General features: G+C 37.9%; 1 protein-coding gene across 35 annotated transcripts in view; it reads right to left on the bottom strand.

Moving 5' to 3' along the window:
- Positions 1-1,252: 1,252 nt before the first annotated feature.
- The window catches only part of CREM (cAMP responsive element modulator), an 81,522-nt gene continuing 58,504 nt past the window's right edge, over positions 1,253-24,270 (bottom strand). For 13 of the 35 annotated variants that reach the window (XM_025885802.2, XM_073885504.1, XM_073885500.1 and 10 more), the window contains 3 exons: positions 14,406-14,441; positions 10,336-10,492; positions 3,937-4,581 (listed from right to left, as the gene is read on the bottom strand). In XM_025885802.2, coding sequence (XP_025741587.1) covers positions 4,437-4,581; positions 10,336-10,492; positions 14,406-14,441 — 338 coding nt within the window. In that variant the 3' untranslated portion in view covers positions 3,937-4,436. Of the gene's footprint in view, positions 4,582-10,335; positions 10,493-14,405; positions 14,442-14,479; positions 14,575-18,701; positions 18,859-19,429; positions 19,544-24,270 lie in introns of those variants that run through there. The other 22 variants (XM_025885805.2, XM_025885812.2, XM_025885800.2 and 19 more) reach the window with 11 other exon arrangements.

The following is a 24,270-nucleotide window of genomic DNA, read 5'->3' on the forward strand; positions in this document are numbered from 1 at the left end:
GTTTTGACTGGTTTCTGCACAAAGGAACCAAAGGAATTCCTACTGCAGATTTAGAAGAGGGCTTTCGCTGACTCTGTTCTATTGCCCTGGGAAGGCAAAGACTGGAATTAAAAGAAGGAACAGAAAGTCAAGGAAGCGTGTGTGTGTGTGTGTGTGTGTGTGTGTGTGTGTGTGTGTGTAGTCCAAATAACCCATGCTGGCTTAGCTTTTCCATGGTGTTTTCCCAAATATTTTTCTAATAAAGAAAGAAATCTGAAAAAACTTAGCATCCTTTTGAAAATTAAGACTGGCTTGGAAATAACAAGGGTTGCATTTTATTTGAGAAAGTAAAACAAAGGTATAGTAAGGTTAGTTTTCTCCTTTTACTCATTATTTCCCATCCCTGATGGAATTATGTGTGAGTGTGTAAAGAGGATGGCCCTGAAGAGAAATATCTTTCTTTTTTCTTAAAGATTTTATTTATCTGAGACACACACAGAGAGAGAGAGAGAGAGAGCACGAGTGGGGGGTGGGGGGGGGGGGACAGAGGGAGAGGGAGAAGTAGACTCTCTGCTGAGCAAGGAGCCTGACAGGGGTGATCCTGGGACTCTGGGATCATGACCTGAGCTGAAGGCAGATGTTTAACAGACTGAGCCACCCAGGCACCCCACCCCTCTGGAAAAGAAATATGTTAAATCTCATTGTAAGTAAGATATCACACAGTACCAAATGGCAAAATGGATCTTTGAAGAACAAACAATACTGCGTTAAAAAGGCTTTGCACTAAAAATACATTTGGAATTCTAAAATGTATAAATATGAAGTGTAGCTATGATAAGATGGATGTATATAGAAATAAGTTATACACAAAGGAGAAATATTGAAATATACCATGCTGGAGTAGTTCAGAATCAGGCCTGTGTCTTTAGGATGACCCTAGAAAACGTGAGCCACATTTAAGTTCCTGAAGACCTTGGCACATGCTAAAACATAAGAAAGTCAGTGCATCATGGCTAGTCAGTAGGCAGCAGCTCGGCTTGTCCCACACAGGGCCAAACTGCTTCATTTATTTTTGGTTCTAGACTAGAAAAACAGTGTGTTGGTTTCACAAGTCCTCATTTAAAAAAAAAAAAAGTGTAGTTTAGGCACTCAGGAAACAGACTATACTGGACATTAAGAAGAATATCTGAAGAAAACTGAGAAATGTGGTTGCTGATGCAAAATGTCCTGTTTCGGGCAAGCCTAGCACTCAAACACATTTAAAAACACGGCAGAAGTTCATTTTCTTTATTTTCCCATTTCAAATGATTTAACATTATGAACTCCCTAGTTAAATCTGACAAGGTGGTATAATCCCATGATTCAGGGTTGGTAATTTCTACATCTGTAAGTCCAGATTCTGAAGACTTTAGGAGAAAAGAAACAACGCGAATGCCGTGACAGCTCTGGATTCTGGGCAACACTGTTCTGCAAGATGGACAACGTTCGTACAGCTTCCAGCTCGCTGCTGGCTGGGTAGCGAGAGGTTGTGGGCAGTACTGCTTAAGGCTGAATGGAGAGCTAGAAAACCGTGCTGCTTTTAGTAACAAAAGTTTTTGTTTCAGGGACAAATTGGAGGTGCAAGAATTAAGTTGCCACGGCTCAAGCACCGCCTCTTACAAGCGCCTCCCCACTTCCGGGACAGCGGAGCCACTTCCGGGACAGCGGAGGCGCTCTCGCATCACCCTCACAGCGGACGACGTCGGCTGCCTACACACCATTCTACCAGAACCCGTTTGATCGCACGTTGATGCCAAAAGTTCACAGAAGTCTGAAACCCTCTGTCCCAGGGGAGAATCTTCACTAATACTCCAGAGCAAAATGCGTAGCAAGAATCTGGTCGCGATGCCATTGTGAAGTCACTAAATTAAGCAACCCTGGGATGCCCTACCTCTGGGCTTCTTGTTTTGTGAGGGAACGAAATTTCCTTATTGTTTAAACAACTGGAGAGTGGGGAGACATCTGCTTTCTGTGACCCCAAGTAATCAGATGTAATCCCCTTCCTCTGAAATAACATAACCTACTTTATAGAGCAGAGCACACACGAACGCATGCACACTCCCTCTCTCTCTTACAAACTAAACTCTCCTGTGAGTACTAACGTTCTCCTAAATTCATCTCCTGAAGTCAAGCTCCTTGGAGAAGAGCGCATGCTCTGTATTCCCCATGCAGAATACCCTCCTCCCCACCACTATCGCTTACCTCAAGGCCCAGTTCAAAATCTGCCTCCTCCAGGAACAGTTTCTTATTTAATCCCTGCCTACATCTGTCTCTAATTCTAACATATGGCATTTACTGTCTCTAACTTTTTTACATCTTGTCTGCTGATCCTTGTGTCTCCCTCTCAACTCTACCACACTGAGCACGCATTTGATTTACAGTGACTGAGTATAAAGCACCATTTTCCTTCACCTGAAACATGGGATTTTCCTTTCCTCTTTTCTTCCTTATCTTCTTTCCTCATCTTACTTCTCTGTAGAAGAAAAGACAAAAATTGAGATAAAAGAAATTCAGAGCTCAGACTCTGAAGGAAGGTGAGTCTTTCTAAAGAAAGCCAAAAATGGCATGGCCTACCTTCTGGGAGTTATAAGGGAAAGAATTATGACATGGGAGGAACAGCAGTTAGACACCATACCAGTCAATGACCTCCTGTTTTTGTACCTCTCTAACACACTGACCAGGTTTCACTACTGAAAGTAGGGGTTGGGGGGGGCATCCTTAACAAATCAGAAGGTATAAGAGAAGATATCACAGAGTCTAGCACATGGCAGGCATTCAACAAATGTCTCAGGAGTGAATGAGAGATGACAGAGCATCTTACGATCAGGGCTTCGGCTTATATCTTAAAGCTTTTTATTATAAAAACAGAATGAAATGTAAATACCAGTAAGAACACTGCTGTCTCGATGTAATGGACTTCATCTGAATGTGCTGACATAAAAATCTTTGATCTGATGTAGACTTCAAGCTATTTTGAAATGGAAAATAAAATCTTGGGTTGTTTTTGTTTTTACTTTAAAACTCCTAGGGCTGTAAACTAAAACTCAAAACAGGGGCCCATCTGCAGAAAGGCCTTGTCCATCATCACATGACCTGAATCTCTCGTAGCTGCTCTTCTGCGTAACAGCTCTGGGGCCATCCTTCTGACGAGATGGAGGAAAGAGTATTTGCAGAGAGCATAAACTGGTGTAGAAATTGGCTCACGTACCCCTGAAGGGATGCAAATACAATTTTAACTTTTACTTTTAACACATTCCTGATATTAAAAATTTGTCATAACTTTCATTAGGTTCATTCATGCAAACCGACACTAAGAACTTCTGCAAGATCTTTTATATTACACAATAGAGTAAAAACTGTAGTAAATGTTCAGATAGTTAAATGAGCACCAAACACTACAAAGTGTAACCAACATGGTTCTATTAAAAACTCTCTTCAACTATGGCATTCAAGGACAGCAATACAATATTTTCTTTACAAAGCAACTAACATAAAAATCTGCAAATGCCATAAATTCATTTATAGGTTCTTATTTTCATATAGGCATGTCATTAGATTCTTTCGATTCTTTCTTTCAATTCTTTCCTGAGGTATTTTTTTGTGGTTTGCTTTTATTGTACTGCTGGATGCATTATCTCTGATCATCCTTTCCTAAAATGATTTTTAAAGACCTGCAAAAAATTGTATTGCATAGGACACTATTCATGACACAGAGGTTGGGAACTGCAAATATGTGGCAATGGAGCAAGTCTTACAAATATTGCATTTTAAGAATTTGTTACATACATTTTTTTTTTTACAGCTTGTCTCTTTTTTAAAAAATTGAAGTTACAGCTAAGAGTTAACTACGTACAGTGAAGCATTTTAGGAATGTCAGAGCTTAGAGAATACGATGAATGATACAAAGGAAAAAAGCCATAATTCTTGCTGGCTATATATTGTATTGCCTTCAAAAGCAACTGTACATGTGGTAATCAGTTCATAGTTAAATATTTCTACTAATCTGTTTTAGGAGAGCAAATGTCTTTCAAAGTTTCAAGTTCCTCTATGAGCTTCTTGTTCTGAACTTCCAGCACTGCAACTCGACTCTCCAGACATTTTACATATTCTTTCTTTCGACGTCGACATTCTTTAGCAGCTTCCCTGAAAAAAAGTAGAAGCAAAAGGGCAAACAAAACATATATTTTTTTTTTTGGCATGCTATTGACAAGCAGACTGAAGTAAGCTTGGTAAATGTGATCATGGCTGCATTCCAAATCTTGGAACAGTGTTCCCAATTCAATGTCAAACACTAAGCCAAACTGGATTCTTAAGGGTCACAAGTGTCCCTTCCACAAGTCCACATGGCAATTAGTAGAATTGCTGCATCTCCTGCCTTGATTAGAGTTCATAATAAACAAGGTCCAAGTCAAAGACAGTTATTCTGCTTTATGGCAATAAAGATCTTTGAGGGCCTTGAGTTCCTCAATGAGAGTCTTGTTTTGGTTTTCAAGCACAGCCACACGATTTTCAAGACATTTGACATATTCTTTCTTCTTCCTGCGACACTCCCGGGCAGCTTCCCTGGAACCAACACAAGGCAAATGACTACAGGAACAACCTCCCAGCACCATCCAGACTGGCTCAAATGAACTTCTGCCCCCCAAACTCAACAGCCAATCAATCCTAGGTAAGGTTTGTACAAAGCCAGGCAACAAATGTAACCAAGCACATGCCTTTTGTAAGATTACTTTCAAACAACAGGAACAACTTGAGAGCATGATTCGTTGTAAATGCTGTTTTCTTAGGGCACACATTCCATGATAACAGTGACCAGAATGGTTTTCAGTAACCTAAACCAATAGGACCACATCCCCAAGTGGAATTTCTACAAAAACTTTTACAGATCCTTTCAATTCTCTTAATTATTTTTGCCCACCAAAAGGCACATATTCCATCACAATGCGTCAACTTTATTTGGTCAGAAATATTGGAAAAATTAATCCTCAGAAATTTGAAATGTCAATATTGGAGATTTTGTTTCTTCAAGACTGAATCTCATCAGTAAAACAAATAAGCTCGACCATGACTGCAAGAAGCAGGTTATTGGCTAGAAAACAACATGGATAAAGACAACAGTAAGCAAGTCATACACATTTTCATAAACCAAAATGAAATGGACTCTGCTTCTGAAAATTAAGGAAGGGAGGAAGGAAGGGTACGGAATCCAACACTCAATAATTCAGACAATTTAAACCCACGAAGTGAGAGCACCAATATTAACACTTTGGAAAGAAAGCTACTATATAACCCAAAAGTGTATTTCAAGACTGTTTTCCAATCACGTGCAGTCACTACCCAATATACTGATCTTTAAAGTGCTGCAGGCATGCCCAAAGGACGAACAGACCAGCCAAAGCAACAAACACAAATATACAGATGAGTTAGTCATTTTCATGCATAACCCCACCAAAAAATAGTTAATAGAGCCAACATTTTTCTCTTTCTCCTTTTTTTTCAGGGTGGGAAGGGGTGGCAACTATATCATTTAAGTCCTCTATACAATGTATCCTCTGATAACAGTGTTCTTTTGGAGGAGTCAACTGAAAATAACTGCCTTTGGGGTACGCTTCATTATCAAAAAAGTCTACAGTGAAAGAGAGAACTCAAACATATATTAACAAGAGTCGTGTTGGATGTCTAAACACCAATGTTTACTGTAATGCTAGCTAGCACTGCTGCAATTCGGAACCAGGAGTGATGTGTATAACAGATTTGGCCAATTCTGTTTTATTTTTAGGATAGTTGACTCACTAACAACTGGTTATCTGTTTTTTTCTCCATGGGACCAAGTGTCAGCAGAAAAAAGACCTTGAAATCCCAGTGAACTGCAGGAAAAGATCAACCCCTACTTCCTAGCCAAGAACAATGCACTCACCCTGTGAACTCACAAAGTTCTCAGACTTCTCAACTAGTTAACAAGAAAATTAAAAAATGTAAGAAGTAAACTGAATCTGATAAATATAGATTGATTTAATCTAAATGATGCATAGGGAAAAGTTGAGAATAAATCCAAGCTCATAAAATTTGCAACTCTTCTACAAAGGAACTAAAATACACTTATGAATACCACGGTGTTCATGATTGAATCATTATATTAAATTCTAGATCTGGAAGGAAGATAATCACTTTATAAAACAAGTTATCATTAAATGAAAATTTACATATCTAATAGCAGAGCTGTGGTTATGTATTTTTAAATTTTCTTTACCAAGGTGTACTATTTGTTGTAAATATCATAATTCATATCTCATGCAGGAATGGTGCAGGTTACCGGTCAAAATGTTCCAAGCACAAAGCTTTAAATGATCGCACCAGTAGATGGTACATTCCTAAGTACTTCCCAGCTATGGAAAACACCTGTTTCTTCTATTAATAGCTCAGTTTTCAGGCCTTGCATTTGTCTGGATATATCCTCAGCATGGAGAGGAAATACACAGCAAAGAGGAAATGTTGACAAGGCTGTAAAGAAATATAAACTGTCGCTGCACTGGGAGAAATATCTATCAGATCTATCATAAATGCCAGCCAAAGAATAAAAAGGGAATGTCTGAGAGGTCTTTCATGTTAATAAGTAAAACCTACATACTTTCCATGAAGTTAAATCTGAAGCTTACTCTGAGGTCTTTTTGAGGTGACTCTGGTGTAGTGCAGTGGGCAGGCTCTGGAAGAAAGACTGCCTGATTGCATATCCAGGTTCTGTCTAGTGTGGGTTGCACGATCTTAACCAACTCATTACTTAACCACTCTGAACCTCAGTCCCTCTTCTGGAAAGTAAGAATAATAACCAGACCTGATCTCACATGCAAATTATGTGAGAGTTAAACAGTAGAAACAAAGCACTTAAAACCTGCATATGGTACTTGCTCAACCGAGCCACCTATTAGCCATTTATCATCTGCTCTTCCCTAGTCCTGCTCTGAAATTGAGATCTGGAAAGCTAACATAGACCCTTCTCAGAATCCCTTGCAGGTAGGGACTCTCTTAGCTATTTTTAGCCAAGGAAATGTGGGTGAAAGATGCTGCGAGGGTCTTCCAGGAGAAGTTTTCGGAAGAGTTAGACTCAGCGGCCCCAGTTTTTGGCTCTGGCCCTTCTTCCTTCTTCCTGCCGGATGCTACGCCTAGGGACGTGGCAGCCATGTTGTGATCCTAAGAACAAATGTCACCTGCTAAAGCTGACAGAGCAAGGAGGAGAAGCCTGGATCCTTGATGACACTGCCGAGGCTTTGTTCTGGCTGCACATACCTCTGGACCAGCCACATAAGATCAAAATAACACCTGTGGGGTGAAGGCTCCATTTCCCTTGGTTATTTACAGCCCAAACATAAATGCTATCCAATAGCTGTCGTTAGCTAATTATTTTTTTAAAACCTAAAATTTCATGACTATTTTCCTCAGGGAAATTTCTTATGTACGTGGTAGGTAGTTGTGGGGCATGTTTAGAGGAACCCACTGCCTAATATTTTATTATTTCATTGATAGTTCTACTGACAACATTTTTTAATCTAAAAATAAAGGTACAGAATAATGACAAAAGGGAAAAAAGAACGCTACTTTCTAGGTCTTTTATTTTCTGTAGGAAAGTAGGATATCAGTGAACAATTTTACAGTTTGCATCACCACACTTTATATTTCTAAACTGAACTTCACAATGTAAATTCTGTGACCACAGAAGCAATCGTTTTCATAGCTCCCTGAGATCTCTGAAAGGACAGTTTTAAAATATCCATATTCCGGGGCATCTGGGTGGCTCAGTCGTTAAGTGCCTGCCTTTGGCTCAGGTCATGATTCCAGGGTCCTGGGATCAAGCCCTGCATCAGGCTCCCTGCTCAGCGGGAAGCCTGCTTCTCCCTCTCCCACTCCCCCTGCTTGTGTTCCCTCTCTTGCTGTGTCTCTGTCAAATAAATAAATCTTTAAAAAAAATAAAAAATAAAAAATAAAATAATATCCATATTCCTCCACCAGATCTAAGTTAGAGATCTTTGATAGCAAGACTTCCATAAAACAACCATGAGCCCCACCCATTCAGCCCCTTCAGGATTTCTGAGCAAAGTGCTGACAACAAAAAATAGGAATCCAGCATGACTTAGTTAACCTGGAACAACCACTGATAAAGACATGTATATCTTCATGATTCTAGTTCTGGTAATCTGTTGCATTTTCCAGGGTACAAAACTCCATCTAGTGATCTGCGATACCTACAATGTTTGGGAACTAAAGGCAACTTGAGGAGTCCTATATTATATCAAATGTGACATTTATTTATTTATTTACTTACTTACTTACTTTTATTTTGTTTATTTGACAGAGAGAGCGCACAAGCAGGGGGAGCTGCAGGCAGAGGAAGAGGGAGAAGCAGGCTCCCCGCTGAGCAGGGAGACTGATGTGGGGCTTGATCCCAGGACCCCGGGATCAGGACCTGAGCTGAAGGCAGACGCTTAACAACTGAGTCACCCAGGTGCCCTCAAAATATGACATTTAAAGGGATGTTAGTAATGAATGGATAAAGAAGATGTGGTATATATATATATATATATACAATGGAATATTATGCAGCTATCAAAAAAACACCCCAAAATCTTGCCATTTGCAACAATGTGGATGGAACTAGAGGGTATTATGCTGAGCGAAATAAGTCAATCAGAGAAAGACATGTATCATATGATCTCACTGATATGAGGAATTCTTAATCTCAGGAAACAAACTGAGGGTTGCTGGAGTGGTGGTGGTTGGGAGGGATGGGGTGGCTGGGTGATAGACATTGGGGAGGGTATGTGCTATGGTGAGCGCTGTGAATTGTGTAAGACTGTTGAATCACAGACCTGTACCTCTGAAACAAATAATACATTATATGTTAAAAAAAAAAAAAAGATAGGAAGGGAAAAATGAAGGGGGTGGGAATCGGAAGGGGAGACAAACCATGAGAGACTATGGACTCTGAGAAACAAACTGAGGATTTTAGGGGGCGGTGGAAGGATGGGTTAGCCTGGTGAGTATTAAGAAGGGCATGGATTGAATGGAGCACTGGGTGTTATACGCAAACAATGAATCATGGAACACTACATCAAAAACTAATGACGTAAGGTATGATGACTAACATAACATAATAAAATAAAATTTAAAAAATAAAGGATGTTAGTAAACTGAATATAGCTGCGACTGGTTCACATTCAGTTACAAAGGACTGTTAGGAAGTCAGTACTTATTTCTGAATTGTAGTGGCTTCAGAAGCCACAATTTCTAGCCTAACTAGGTGGTAATGTTACTAAACAAACCACCACCAGGTGGTCCTGGTCAGAGGTGAGCACATGATGTCATCTGCAATGCTTTGTTTTCTTACAATGAGGACATGATTTAATACATAGGAATAAGGTGACCAGACGACTGGGAGAACTCTTGGACTACTCTATTCATTTTGAAAATCAGATTAACTTGCACCATTTTCCATCATAAAAACTAAACCAAGAAATAATATAGAAGTCAAATTAAAGAATTTTGGAAAACAGCATTTTTATGACATACTCCTGTTTAAAAAATAAAATTATACAAACATGGTACAAGAGTGAGAAAATGAGCATGTGAACTGGAAGTACATATGTTATAATATTAGTTAGGTATCTCTAAGTGATGGGGCTCTAAGTAATTTTGTTTCTTTCTGGTGCTTTGTATTTGCACTTGACCAAAATTTATCAGAATTAATATGCATTTCAGTATAATAGAAAAAAACCAAAGTTACAAAGTAGATAAAAGAAAACTACATATAAAAGGCTTAGAGAATTCTATTTATTTATTTATTTGCATAAACTCTACCCCTAACACAGGGATTGAACCCACAGACCCTAAGATCAAGAGTTACATGCTCTACCAACTAAGCCTGCCAGCCACCCCTAAGAGGCTTAGAAATTCTTTACTCACACTTAAATTTATTTTGCTCATAAAGAAACAAAAAAATTACACTTATCACCTACTTCACAAAGTAAATGCCAAGTAAAAAAAAAAATCTTTATTTGTAATAAAGCCCTTGCATCATCATTAAGAAAATTAATGTATCTTTTAGATGTTACTCTTACCACACATAGGGATGTGACTCCCACTGATGAAATGGTTTCCCAGCTAGGCACTCTGATGACAAGACAATCTAATTATCATCACATGCAGAGCACAAACCCCAAAATGCCACAGAAGATGTAACTTAGGAAAAGCAATTTTCTTAAAGGCCCCACAGCGATAAGTTATGTGTCCGATAGGTGGCTACTGGTTTCCGGAGAAATAGCCTACCTGTTTTTCATTAGCCTCAGCTCTCGTTTGCGTGTTGCTTCTTCGGCCAGTTGCTGGGGACTGTGCAAGCTTCCTGGCGAGGCAGCCATCACTACTCCCTGAGGCAAAGCAGTAGTAGGAGCTCGGATCTGGTAAGTCGGCATGTCACCAGTGGCGGCTGCAATGAAACAAAATATGACAAGTATATATAAGCAATTTACAACTTGATCTTTTATATAAAATTGACCTGGAAATAACATACTTCTTTTTACATGTCATAAGAAGTGACTTTGCTAATATTTAGGATGATTATTTTGAGCACTGAAATCTTAGGTATCAAAGATCTTCAGCATTTGGAACAATAATATTCAGCATGATCTATACAGTTAAGGTGGAAAAATGCCCCCGTGCATTTTTGAAAGGTTTTTATCAGAGGCTAAATTAGAGAGGTTTTTCAAGTGCTCTCTGGGGGAAAAAGGCCCTGACGTGTTTATCAATTTACATGATGTAAATACTTTCACCATGGCCAATTTCAAGCTGTCAGTGTGACCTCACGGAAGGTGGTGATGAGAAGACATACAGAGTAAGCACACCATACAGATAAAAGAGATGTAAATAACCTCACGAGCATAGATAAAATTATGAGAAGTGATGAGTTTTGAGTATTTATTGTTTTTAACATAACTCATTTGTTAAATATATATGTGTTTCTTTATACACATTTAATTTTTAACAACGGCTCTTTTTACAACCAGCTCACAAAAACCCTGAAAATTTAATAATCACTCTAGCATACCAGTGGGAGCTGGCTCTAGCATACCACTGCAAAAATTTTAATTAAGCATAATATTCCAGATAAGAGATTTTCCTGTACCCTATACCATGCCTGAGACAGTTACTGCATGTCTTTAAATACAAGTCCTACAACCAGAAGATGACTGAGGTATTAGAAGGACAAACCTGGCTCACTGTATTTTCAGTTTAAAAACCAAAACAAAATAAAGAAGAAAACAGCAAAGTTCTACTTAAATCTAGTTTTTCTGGGGGATGATAATTTTTTTCTTAAGTAGGTTTCTTGAGATAATAATACATTTCTAAGTATTCATTTAAAAAACTTTTCTAACTATAGTACAATCACAGTTAAATGACAGACTTAATATTTACTTAGTATTCATATTGAATACTAAAAGTTCTCCAAGTTTCCTAATTTATACTCAACATTAGCCTTTCTACTCTAATGAACATAGCTTCCTAGAAGAGACAGATAGATTTAAGTTATGAAATATGTTTCTACCACCACTTTGAGAATGTATGGTCCAGAGTTAATCTGACACTCTAAGAGATTACAAAATTCATGCTGTCTCAAAGCTAACTGCAAGAAAAAGGTTTTTTAAAAGTTACCAAATCCTACAAAAATTGGTCTGAACCAATGCCAATCAAAATAGAAAACATATCACTTCCATATTTCATTAAAATGCATTATAACCATTGAGTAAGAACTGAAATTTTGCCCAAAAGGGACACAAAGACTTTTTTCATTTAAATAGAATATTACAAATGAAAATAGCTAAGCAGTTTAAAAGGTTAACCAAAAACTGATCGAGGTGCTCCTTTTTGGGTAAATGCCAGGTTTTTTTCTTTTCCCCCTAGAGCTTAAGAATTAGGTGAAAATATTTTTTAAACTTTTAAAATATGGCTTTGGGGGAAGATCACTTAAAGGTCTTCATAAGATTAACAAAAATACCACTTATAAGGATGCACTGCTCCTTCGTTCTATATATAATTTAAAAAACAATGGTGATAAATAGTAACTGATAAATATAACTATCACTAGTAAAATCTCTATCAATAGTAAACTTGGGAAAAATCCTAAATTTGTTTTTGTGACTATTTAAAATACTGTATACACAGTTATCTCATTATGTCATAGAATATCTTAGCCTTGAAATATTTAAGAAGATAATTTTAAAAACAGTTTTAAACTGTTAACTGACTAAAGATTTTTTATATTTTAATCATATTGTCAGAGGAGGTAGAATGGAGCACAGAATAACATAGTTCTCTCCTCTTTTCTCTTTACCCACATCCAGGGAAGAAGGTTATGGGATAATAAAGGTTGAGACAATGGAACAGCTGGAGGCTACACAGGCTTTCTAAAACTGGAACAATAGCCACTGACGAATGAGAAGTTTACGTGTCATCGTGCTGACATTCGCAGGCGGCATGGATGCAGACCTTGGTCTAGGGCTGTTTTGCAAACTCTGGTCACAGAGGAGTGCAATAAAATTAACAGAGGGGTTCATTATACACGCTCTCTCTCCCTCTCCTTTTGTATACATCTGCTATTTTCTGTCCTATAAAGTTAGAGCAGAATGCTCATATGATATGTAAAATTTAGTTTAGGAGTATTCATTCTTTTTTTAAAAAGGAAAAAAAGGGGGGTAGGTATACTTCATAGATGAAAACTAAAGTTCATTCATCGGTCTTACAAGCAGAAATGGTTCTAAACTTTTGCCCGTTTCCAAAAGATGAAACCACCCTCAAAGGACCAAATTTGGCACCATGAAGGATAAAAGCAATTCAAAAGAAGTATTCTTAAAACATTCTGAGCAATAGCTCAGGAAAAAGATATGACTTTAAAATGATAACTTGGAAGGGGATGATATATTTGGATATATTAGTTCTGGGATGCTAGCTAATAAATTGGGTTTTGTTGCAATGTTTCAGATACACTATATATTTATCTCCTTCAACAAAAATCAGATTTCAGGTCATTAGTTCAAGACAGAAATATGAATTGGTATTAATTAGTAGGAGTTAGTATACATTTCTGTAATATCCTAAAGAATCTATGATGGAGGGGCGCCTGGGTGGTTCAGTTGGTTGGGCTACAGCCTTCGGCTCAGGTCATGATCCTGGAGTCCTGGGATTGAGTCCCGCATCGGGCTCCCTGCTCTGCAGGGAGTCTGCTTCTCCCTCTGACCCTCTTCCCTCTCGTGCTCTCTCTCTCTCATGCTCTATCTCTCAAATAAAAAAAAAAAAATCTTAAAAAAAAAAGAATCTATGATGGTACACTTTTAGTGGTCACAGAATAAATGTCAATGGATAAATTCCATATATTCAAATACGATCTTATTAGTAAGGACACTAAAAAGATATGGGCAAAGAGAATCTCTTGTTTTGAGAAAATCCAAATGTCAAAAAGTTTTGTTGTTGAAAGAAGCGATAAAGTTTTTATCTTGGTTGGCTTCAATTTCCAATATTATCAATTTGGTGGCAATTTAAAGCAGATTCAATTCCCAGAATCACAGTTCAAAGAACCACCTTACAGTCCTTGAGATATTCTCATCTCTGTACTCCTATAAAGGCTGATGTCTGCTCCATCTAACTACTAAATGTGTGTCCACACTATTCATTCTAGAATTCCACTGTATACATTATTTCTTGACAATAAATGAGTCATCAGTGGGGCTATCATCTTGTGATTGAAGAAAGATAATATGATAAAGATACTTATATACTAATTTTATCCTAAGGCAACAAAAACTTTAAAGTCAGGGGTGTCTTTTTTAGCTTGGTACTCCCTATAACCTAGCACAGTATCTGGCACATGATGGGTGCTCGGTGGGTTTACATGTACACCATGAAGGAAATTTTGAACTTCCCAGGGTTTTGCCCAAGCCCACTGTCATTTGAATGTTTAAAATAAGCAGTATTATTATAAGACTATTATTAGCCATTATTATAGCTAAGTCTTTAACACTATGACGTGGGAAGCTCTCACAAGATGCTATGTATTTACTCCAACTGCCATTACTTCCTAATCTTCCCTCACACACTAGTCATCTCACCTGGCGTTTGAGAAGCAGATGAGTTCTAATTACAGTGTATTTCCCACTATCTACCTCCTGACGTGAACAATTTTTTTTTTTTTTAGGTTTAGTATCAAATATTTCATGGAAAAAGCAAATTCCTAGAACCCTCAATTCTGGTCATTAAGCTTCATACCTCTCTTCGCAAGCTTTAAACACGGTACAGTAGAAAAAGCATGGGATCTGGAGTCTGGATTCTAGTCCAGCTCTGCCACTTACCAGCCATGTGACTTGGGGCAAGTTCAGTTTCCTCATCTGTAAAATGGGGATACATTATCTCATTTAATACTCACAATAAACCCTGTAATGTATGTCAAAGTGTCTAGCACAGTGCCTGGCACATGTTAGGCATTCAGCAAATGTTAGTTCCCTTCCTCTTCCCTTCCTTAAGTTCTGAAAGACAATGGTCCAAATTATGCTTATACTGTATATTAGTTAAAAGGCATATAACATCCATAAATATATTTTCCCCTGGAGTTTCCCTTCTAACAAACCTGGGTAATAGAATGATTGAGACGTATGGCTCTTATTCCTTATTTTGTTTAAAAATATGCCTACTAAAAACTTCTAAAATTTATACTCTATTTTATTATATTCCTTTAGAGAATAGATTATTAAAAGATAATAAAAGTCCTTTTCAATGTTTATAATCATTTAGAATAGAACCTCAAAGGTGGAGAATCACAAGTAACCCTATGAGACAGTTTCATCAGACTGGTAATAAGAAAACTCACTGAAAAGCCTAACAAGTCAAAGAGGTGCTTGTTTCTTCCTAACAAAGAAAGAAAGAAGAAACTCGGCCAAATGCCTATCTTGATAGTTTTCAAAGTGGAACAACTTATCCACATCCCAAATGTTGGTGGTTTTGTTTATCTACTGAGATATCTGTAGTACTGAGCACACTAACTCAATAAAAACATTTTTATAAATGGAGCTCCTACCTTCGTATGTCATTTCGCTAGGTGTCCCTTATCCCAAATCTACCTAAGTAACAAGCAATGAGCTAACTTTGAAGTTGTACTGATAAGCAGGGGACTTCTCTTTCGTAGCTCCAAGAAGCTACTAACATCTTCACCTTTCTCTTTTCACTCTCCCTCCCTTCCATCACGCCAGGGCACACGAAGCCCAAATCAGCCTTGTCCTTGCCTGGTGTCTCCCACTGTCAAAACCTTTCCCTTCTCCACTGCTCTATTTTTTTTCCAGGAAAATGAAACCCTACATAAACATGACTACTTAAGCAATGAACATTTTCAAATTTGTTACAATAAATATAACACTTAGACCACAAAGAATTAAGTCCTTAACGATTTTTACTTTAAGTTACATATAAGGGAACTTCCTGAGTTGTTTAAGTGAAAATCTTAAAGAGTCAAAAAAGAGTCTATGTAAAAGATGAGAAAGTATAAATGTTGAAATGAAAAGTTCTATGTATATCAAATATACACTCTCTTGCCCTGTGAGAGTAATAATAAATATTCTAGAAAAAAATCCATTTTGACTACTTAAAATGATGCTAGCTTTATTTTGTATGTTTTCTAAGTAGTGTGTAGTATGCTGTGGTAATTCATCTAACCTCAGCATGAATTTATCAGGGTGAATTTTGAGGAGCATTGTAATATGGTGTGAACAGAATCAGACAAGGTCTGTTCTTGAAGTCTGAAGGTCCAAACTGGTTCACTACTTGTTAGCTTTGTGAGCTTGAAAGAGTTATTTACCACTCTGATCCATGTTGTTATATGGAAAATGAATATAATATGACCTGCTCTGAGTGCATCAGTACAATTACATGGAAAGTGCTTCTCCTCTTGGGTATTTAAATATACTTTCCTCAGCGAGGCCTACCCGGATCCTTTAACCTACATTACCTGTTTCCTGTAGGTCTCTCACCATCTGATCGTTTGATAGCACTGACAACATTTGTATTTATATTGTAATACTGTAATTTTTTTAAAGCTTACATAAATGCAAAGTATCACAATTATTTTATTAAGCAATATATTCATATAGGCAAATAAAACCAGGCAGAGTGAAACAATCATCCCAAAAAATACTTCACTGAAATTTTTTCAATATTAGTGGGAACATAGCACGATGTAAATTTCAGTAAACCTTCCATACAGATTTGGAGTTGTATTAAAACTTAAAGTAGATAAGTGACTTTTTTCACTTCCAACATAATTGTAACTTGCTTTGCTGGCAAGTTTAAGAAGCTATTACACCTGATCCAAACCTTTCTTTTATGTGAAAATTCCCCAACAATAACCTTTTCAAGTACCCCCCTTTCACAAGGGAAATGTATCCTTATTCTCATGCATCAAATATTAACTAAGACACTATTTTCCAAATTTGAATATTTATTTTTAACAGTTCAGAAGTCCAGGCTGAATACAATGTATTAGAGTTTTTAAGACTCAGAGACTAAAAGATATGGAGTGAGGCTCTTAATATAATCAGCTTATGAATAAAGCCAAAAACTATTTCTAACAAAAATTTAAACTATACCCAAAAGTCTCAATAATACAATTCTATAAACTACAGATATTTGCTTTCCACACTTTATTCCATGATTCTATAAATAAATACTCCTGAAAACTTTTCCCATACCAGTCATTGTTAGGAGCCTGGTTTTGGTCTAGACAAGTTTTTCAAACTGTAAGTTTTAGACCATTAGTGGGTCATAAAATCAATTTCATGAGCAACAGAAAAATAGAAAAGTCCATTACATCTCTACTGTATGTAAAGATAAGCACTTTAAACAAACAAACACACCAAAAACACTGCAGGGTTTGAACTCATGAACCTGAGATCAAGACCTGAGCTGAGATCAAGAGTCAGAAACTTAACTGACTGAGCCATCCAGGCGCCCCAAGATAAGCATTAGAGGCAAACCAGAAGAGACTCTTAATCATAGGAAACAGACTGAGGGTTGCTGGAGGGGAGAGGAGTGGGGGGATGGGGTAACTGGGTGATGGGCATTAAGGAGGGCATGTGATGTAATGAGCACTGGGTATTATATAAGACTGAGGAATCACTGACCTCTACCTCTGAAACCAATAATTATATGTTATTTATATATGTTAATTGAATTTAAATAAAAATAAAGAAAAAAGAAAACTTGTTTTATGTACATACACACACACACACACACACACAGGTATACAGCATCACGATGTAAAAATGTGGGTCATGGTCAAAAAAATGTGTAAGCCAAAGATCTACATCAGTCCACTTGGTTCACCAATACACACAGGTAGCTCCTCTACTACTACTTCAAAAAAGTCCCTTAAACACTGTGCTCTTTCGGCTCCTCAAAACAAAACAAACAAACAAAAAAACTGTTGTTCATTTTTAAACAGCATTTCAAAATAGAATTGGTTCTGTGAAAACTGATCAGATTTCTAAAAATAATGATTTCCAAAGTACAATGAGGTCTTGTGAAAAAAGTTTGACATTTTTTAGTTTTAGCATTTGGAAGATTTTAAATTGTTAGTAACTCATGTGTATAAGCATTATAGGTAAAACTGTGAAACAAAGCTCTTCAAGGACGGTATATGTTCATTCTGTACATATAAATGTATAAAAATGTTCACTTACAAGCAATGATTAAAAATATATGCAAAGTTCTACCTTAAACTTTCATCTTTAAATATATTGTATATTTTCAGATCTTTTATTTTTTATTATAATTTTCTCTCATGGTTAGACATGAGAACTGGAATTAAAGCCTTACTTAGTAAAGAAAGATATAAGCCAACCAATGATTTTTAGCAAATAAATACATGCACAAAATGCCTCTTGCTTCTAGAATCATACTGCAGTATTTGAGATTATTTTAAGTCCATCTATCTTACAATAAACTTGTCATTTGAGAGTTTCTGCAATCTATAGCTTTTCATAAAATTTCACCAAAACTTCTTTGAGAAAAATAATAGCACATCAAGATAATTTTCAAAACGCTTTAATACAGGTCTTAGTTGCTCAAATCAATGGAATGTTCCCATCTAGGAAGAGGATTTAGACCCACTAACTCTGAAAAGCTAAACTGTGGTGAAGCTGTTTACAATCATCCATTCTTTGTGAATTCAGCTGCAAATTCAGAGGTTAGAAATGAGACACCACAGAAAAAACAATGCAACCCTAATACAGAACATTAGCAGCAAAGTCTGAATCATTACCTGTAATTAAGAAAGCCAAACAACAGGATTACTGATCACAAATTTAAAGAACTGAGACTTGGAGGTGGAGGGGTGGGGGTGGGGGCAACTTTCAGACAAACACTCCCCTGACTGAGCGCTAGAGGGCACTCCGAGGCGCCAGTGCCCGAAAGCGAGCAAGGGTGCGGAAACCCTCCAGCTCCAGAGCCCACCTCTCCCGGGGCACGTGCGGGGCGGCCTCCGCAGGAGGCAGGCTCAACCTTCCCACGTAGGCGTAGGCGGGACAGACGGCTGCAGAGTTCTGCTCACCCAAGCATTACAGGTTCCACAAAGCGTTCCCCCTCGTCAAGCAGATACTTACCTCAAGAGAAATGTTAAAGTAAGGCTTACGAGAAAAGCTATTCAGTGTAAGAGCGATCTTGGAGATAGAGGCAGTGGCGAGCTAGTTAACAACTCTAAATCTGTCAGCAGCACTTGACAAAGCCGAAAGGAACTGACTAAATCACAGCATGACTCGGAGCTGACGTCAATGTGTAGCTCGCTTGGAGTTTAACTTTTCCACTTCCCTGCCGAACACGATTCCAGGAAATGTAGTGACGTCAGCCCTTTGAACTCGATTAGCTGGGGTACAGGCCATTTTAAATACAGGAGGAAAGAAACAAGTAGGCACGCAAACACCCCTAACACGCTGGGTTTTCCTCTTCTGTTTTGGAGCAACATTTGTACACAACAATGAAATCGGAAGCTTAATTTTTTACAGGTTGAACAGTATGTATGTTTAACTTGTAGCTGCACTGGACTTGCAACAGGTTGCAGATGAAGTAACAGCTTATTTTAGTAAAGCAGAACGGAGAGACAGACCGGATACTGCCTTGGTCAAATAAGCAATACGCTGAGCAAAAGAGCACTTACACTAAGATGCCTTCACAGAGTGTGCTGAATACATACAGATATATATTAAAAGAAACTTCTTACTCCTCAGCCACTAGAAAATTAATACTTTTTGAAACACTCAGAGGTCCCTAAGTTTTTCTACACTTCAAAATAAAATTTTCAGAATTAATTTAAATCTCTCTTTAAAATTCTTACCTGTTTCATCTCCAGTTACAGCCATGATGGGCTTCTGCATACAGAAGTGTCTTGTCTCCCCTACCACAGGTTGACAGAGTTCCAAACTAGCAAGCATGTGCAGGATAAGTAGGAGTAACTGACATCACAATGACATCACCAGCCTATCACTGCCATCAATTTGCTTTGTCACAGAGGAGCTCAATGAAACCAAAGCCCTATAAAAACCCTTCCTGTAATAAACCATATTAATGTTCTTGTTTCTCATTGTACATAGAAATCTGTTGAGATGGGCTCTGGCAAAAAAAATGTCTCATTAGCATTAAGTTACAAGATTGTTCCTTATGGAGCAACTAACTTCTTTATTATTGTTCTGTCCAAGGTTTCTAGATAAACAAAGGGGGCATAAATTCTCTATTTTTTGTAACTCGTAGGAGAAAAAAACACATGGAGATTAAAACGACAACAAAAAAACCTGACAATCAGCCCAGAAAAACATTGTGAAATATACAGAAATGTATTTCTTAAACACTTCTAAATTCATCAAGGAAGAAACACTCAGCCACCTTTGTTCACTTAACACAGTTTTATTTGCTGAACTATTTGCTACAGCACCATAAAACCCAGCTGTTCCCAAGGTGACACAGAATTTGCTAATTTCATTTGAAAGGAACAAATACTGACATTTAAAAAATTCACTGTGCCAAATGTAGCAAGAACTACATATCATTCTTCCATAAATATTAATTTGAACCATAGGGATTTGCTGTTTGACCTTTTTGGCCCACAAAAATACCCAACAATTTCATGAGGCTCAATCTAATACAATATTTTACTAAATTAAAATCCCTTGAAAAGAATTTGGGGATTTTTTAAAAATTCATAAAGAAATCACAATTACTACTAGTAAATTTTTTAAATGTCAAATGTTATTTGGATCACTTAATGAAGAGGGCATGAAGAGCTAGATCACTATAGGAAATTTAACAATGGCAAGGTTAGATAAAAAAATTACCTCATGGTTCAACAGTATAAAAGACCTTAGTCTGGAAAAAAAGAAATGATTTGCCTATCGATCTAGTGCACAATAATAGGTGACATGGCACTGAGACCTTTTACCTGTACCAGTGGGCTGAATAAAGCCCATTCCCTTATATGATTAGAATTCAACCTAACCTTATGACGATGATATTGATGTGCTTCTCCAGAGCACAGGAACGGAAGACATCTGGCTAAGTAAGAAAGTCTGAAGATCAACCTAGACATCAATCCCAAACAGAGGCTCCATGACAGACTCTCCTCCATCCCAGCCACACCTAAGGGTTTGGGTCCAAGAGTACTAGTCAATTTTATTACCAATTTCAGAAAATTCAAATTGGTTTTAATCTAATTTCTTTAAGTTGGCACTTAAGTGTTCAATAAATACTAGTGTAGAAAAAGGGTAGAGGAAGGAAAGGAAAGAGGGAAGTTGGTTGTTTGGTTGACAGCTGCTATTAGTAAAGTTTTAATATATTCCATGGACCAGATAAACTCCATTAACCAGCATACAGAACTAATAACATTTTTACAGAAGAAGCGTATTTCATTTTCACTTAATAAATGGTTTTATTAAACATTTATCATATGCCAGGGACTATGCTAAATACTAAGGATCTCTATCCAAACAGAAGTTACTATCTAGGCATGTCACACACGCCCTAAGGAGGTACTGTAGGAACTGACAGGATGTTATCTAAACCAGATCTGCAGGATCAGGGAAGGTTTCCTGGAGGAGGTACTAAGATGAAAACTGAATAATGCAAATGACTGACATAAGTGTTCCTGTCAGGGCAAATGGCTAAGTGTGAGGCCTTAGAAAGGAAGAGAGGGTGTGGCATAGCACAGGAAATGAAGAAATCCAGCACAGAGCTGCATTACAAAAGAGGGAGAAGTTGAGAGGGAAAAGTCTAGTAAAGGTGGCAAGGCCTAGATCAAGCAAAGATGTGGGCCATGTTAAAGATTTTGGACTAAGGGGCACCTGGGTGGCTCAGTCGGTTAAGCGTCTACTTTCAGCTCAGGTCATGATCCCAGGGTCCTGGGCTCCTTGCTCAGCAGGGAGCCTGCTTCTCCCCTCTGCCTGCAGCTCCCCCTGCTTGTGCTCTCTCTCACACTCTTTCTCTGACAAATAAATAAATAAAAATCTTAAAAAAAAAAAAGATTCTGGACTTTGTGTTAAGTAACAAGAATTCACTGAAGAAGTCTGAATAGGAGGCTGACATGATTAGATTTGAATTTTAGAAATACCACTCTGAATTGCAGAATTGAGAGTATAATGGAAAAAAGAAAAGGTTGGAGGCAGAGACATGTTTTTAAGAAATATTAGTAGTTCCCAGAATCATTAAGAGGGATGAAGAAAGGGAGCCTGAACTTTCAGGAACAATTCTCAAAAAACCAGGCCCAGAAGGGATCTGCCACCTCTGGCATGATTAGAAGATCAGAAAACTTCTCCACAACTACCAACACCAGGGCAGCGACCTGGCAGAGGGGATGACACGTCGGAGCGGATGGCAGCTGAAGTAGGAGCGGACAGCAGGGTGGAAGGGTGAGGGGTTTAGCTGGGAGGAAGAAGGGATGACACAGGTTTCTAGCCTGAAGCAACAGGTTGGACAGGAGTCCATTACTGAAACAGGGTAAACAAAAGGAGAACTAGGGTGGGGAAAATGGGTGTGACTTTGGACTTAGAGAGTCAAGAGATGTGCGTGGGACCTCTAAGTAGCTAGCTGGAGTCAGGGGCATGGTCACAGTGCACGGACGCCACAGGCAGGGATGAGGTCATCCAGGGAGAGTGCTCCAGTCAGAAGGAAGAGGGCCCAGGACGCAATCTTGACAAACAGCAGCTAACACGGAAGAGGTGAGCAGAGGAAGATTAGGCCAACCAAGGAAAGAGATGTAGGAGAGAGAGAGAGAAAACACTGGTAAGAATACAGTATCGTGATGGGAAGTGAAGGAAGCAGAAGTCAATAGTGTTAAATACTGCTGAGGGATCAATCAAGATAAGGACTGAACTCGCAAAGAAATCACCGTGATCTGTGAACGGAATGACAGGACGAAAGGTGACAGAGTAAGTAACACAAGAACGCCAACTGACCATCTATTTAACATAGAAGTAGAACTCCTACCCACCATTATTTTAAGGAGAAGAGAAAAGGAAAGGAAAAGAAAAGGCAAGGAAAGGGAAAGATTAAAAGAATACACAAGGACTCAAGATTGGAAGGGGAAAAACAAACGCCTTACTTGTATTTGATATAAACATTCACTTACCAACCCAGATAGATTCACAAAGAATGAGCACATTATTAGAAATAATTTCACCTTGGCAAGATGAATAAATAAAAAACTTTTTAACAAGTCAGTAATATTTCTCTACAGCAGCAAAGACGAGGAAATGTATCGTTCATAATAGCAAAAAAAACCTTCAAGCATTTAGGAACTAACTTAACAAAGAATATAAAAGACTTCCACGGAGAAAATTTTAAACTGTTAAAAAGTTAAAATAAGATCTAAATAAATGAGACATCCTATGCTTTGGAACAGGTCAATTTAACATTATAAATACCTCAGTTCTTCCTCACCCTTGTGCACTGTAGGAATGTAGATCGGTGCAACCACAATAGCAAACAGTATGGAGGTTCCTCAATAAATTAAAAATAGAACTACCCTATGATTCAGCAATCGCACTATTGGGTATTTATCCAAAAAAAGCCCAGAAACACTAATTGAAAAGATATATGCATCCCCGTGTTCCCTGCAGCATTATTTACAATAGCCAAGATATGGAAGCAACTGGAGTGTCCACTGATAGATGACTGGATACAGAAAATGCAGTGTGTACACACGCACACACAAACACACATAATTATTATTATACCATAAAAAAGAAGGAAATCTTGCCATTTGTGACAGCATGGATGGAACTTGAGGGTATTATGCAAAGTGAAGTGAGTCAGTGAAAAGACAAATAACGTATGATTGTACTTACAAGTGGAATCAACAATGAAAACCCCGGACTCAGGGATACAGAGAACAGATGGGTGGCTGCCGGAGATGGGGAGGGGGGTGCTGGCAGGGAGGGGTGTACAAATGGAAAATGGGAGGTGATTAAAGGTACAAACTTCCAGTTATAAATAAGTCCTGGGGATGTGATGCACAGCATGGTGGCTGTAGTTAATAAAGCTGTGCTGTTTGAAAGTTGCTGAGAGACTTAAGTCTTAAAAGTTCTCGTCACAAGAAAAAAACAATCTGTAACAAGGTGGTGGTGGATGTTAACTAGACTTACTGATTTATTGTGGTGATCACTTATTGCGTCTCAACGAATGTCAAATCATTATGATGTACACTTGAAACTACTTGTCATATGCCAATTATATCTCAATTTAAAAAAAGACTTCAGTTTCCCCTAAATTAATCAATACATTAAATTCAACCGCATTGGTTTTACTATTATATTTTTATTATTTAGAAACTCAAATATATTCTAAATGCATACTGAAGAATAATGGCTCACATAAGCTATATCAGCACTAAAAGAATTTTTTTTTTTTTAAGATAAAAAAGGAAAACTTTTCCTGTGACATAACAAACCAGTATGGTACTGGCATATAGAAAAGGAGACCAATATCGGGTGCCTAGGTGGCTCAGTCAGTTAAGTGTCCCACTCTTGGTTTCAGCTCAGATCATGATCTCAGGGTCATGGGATCGAGCACAGCACAGAGTCTACTTAATACTCTCTCTCCCTTTGCCCCTCCCTCCCGCTCTCTTTCTCTCTCTAAAATAAATACGTAAATCTTAAAAAAAAAAAGAAAGAAAGAAAGAAAAGGAGACCA

This window comes from Callorhinus ursinus, unplaced genomic scaffold (assembly GCF_003265705.2).
Source record: "Callorhinus ursinus isolate GAN/ISIS: 27379988/994484 unplaced genomic scaffold, GSC_fseal_2.0 scaffold62, whole genome shotgun sequence".
In the NCBI taxonomy this organism is placed as follows: Eukaryota; Metazoa; Chordata; class Mammalia; order Carnivora; family Otariidae; genus Callorhinus; species Callorhinus ursinus.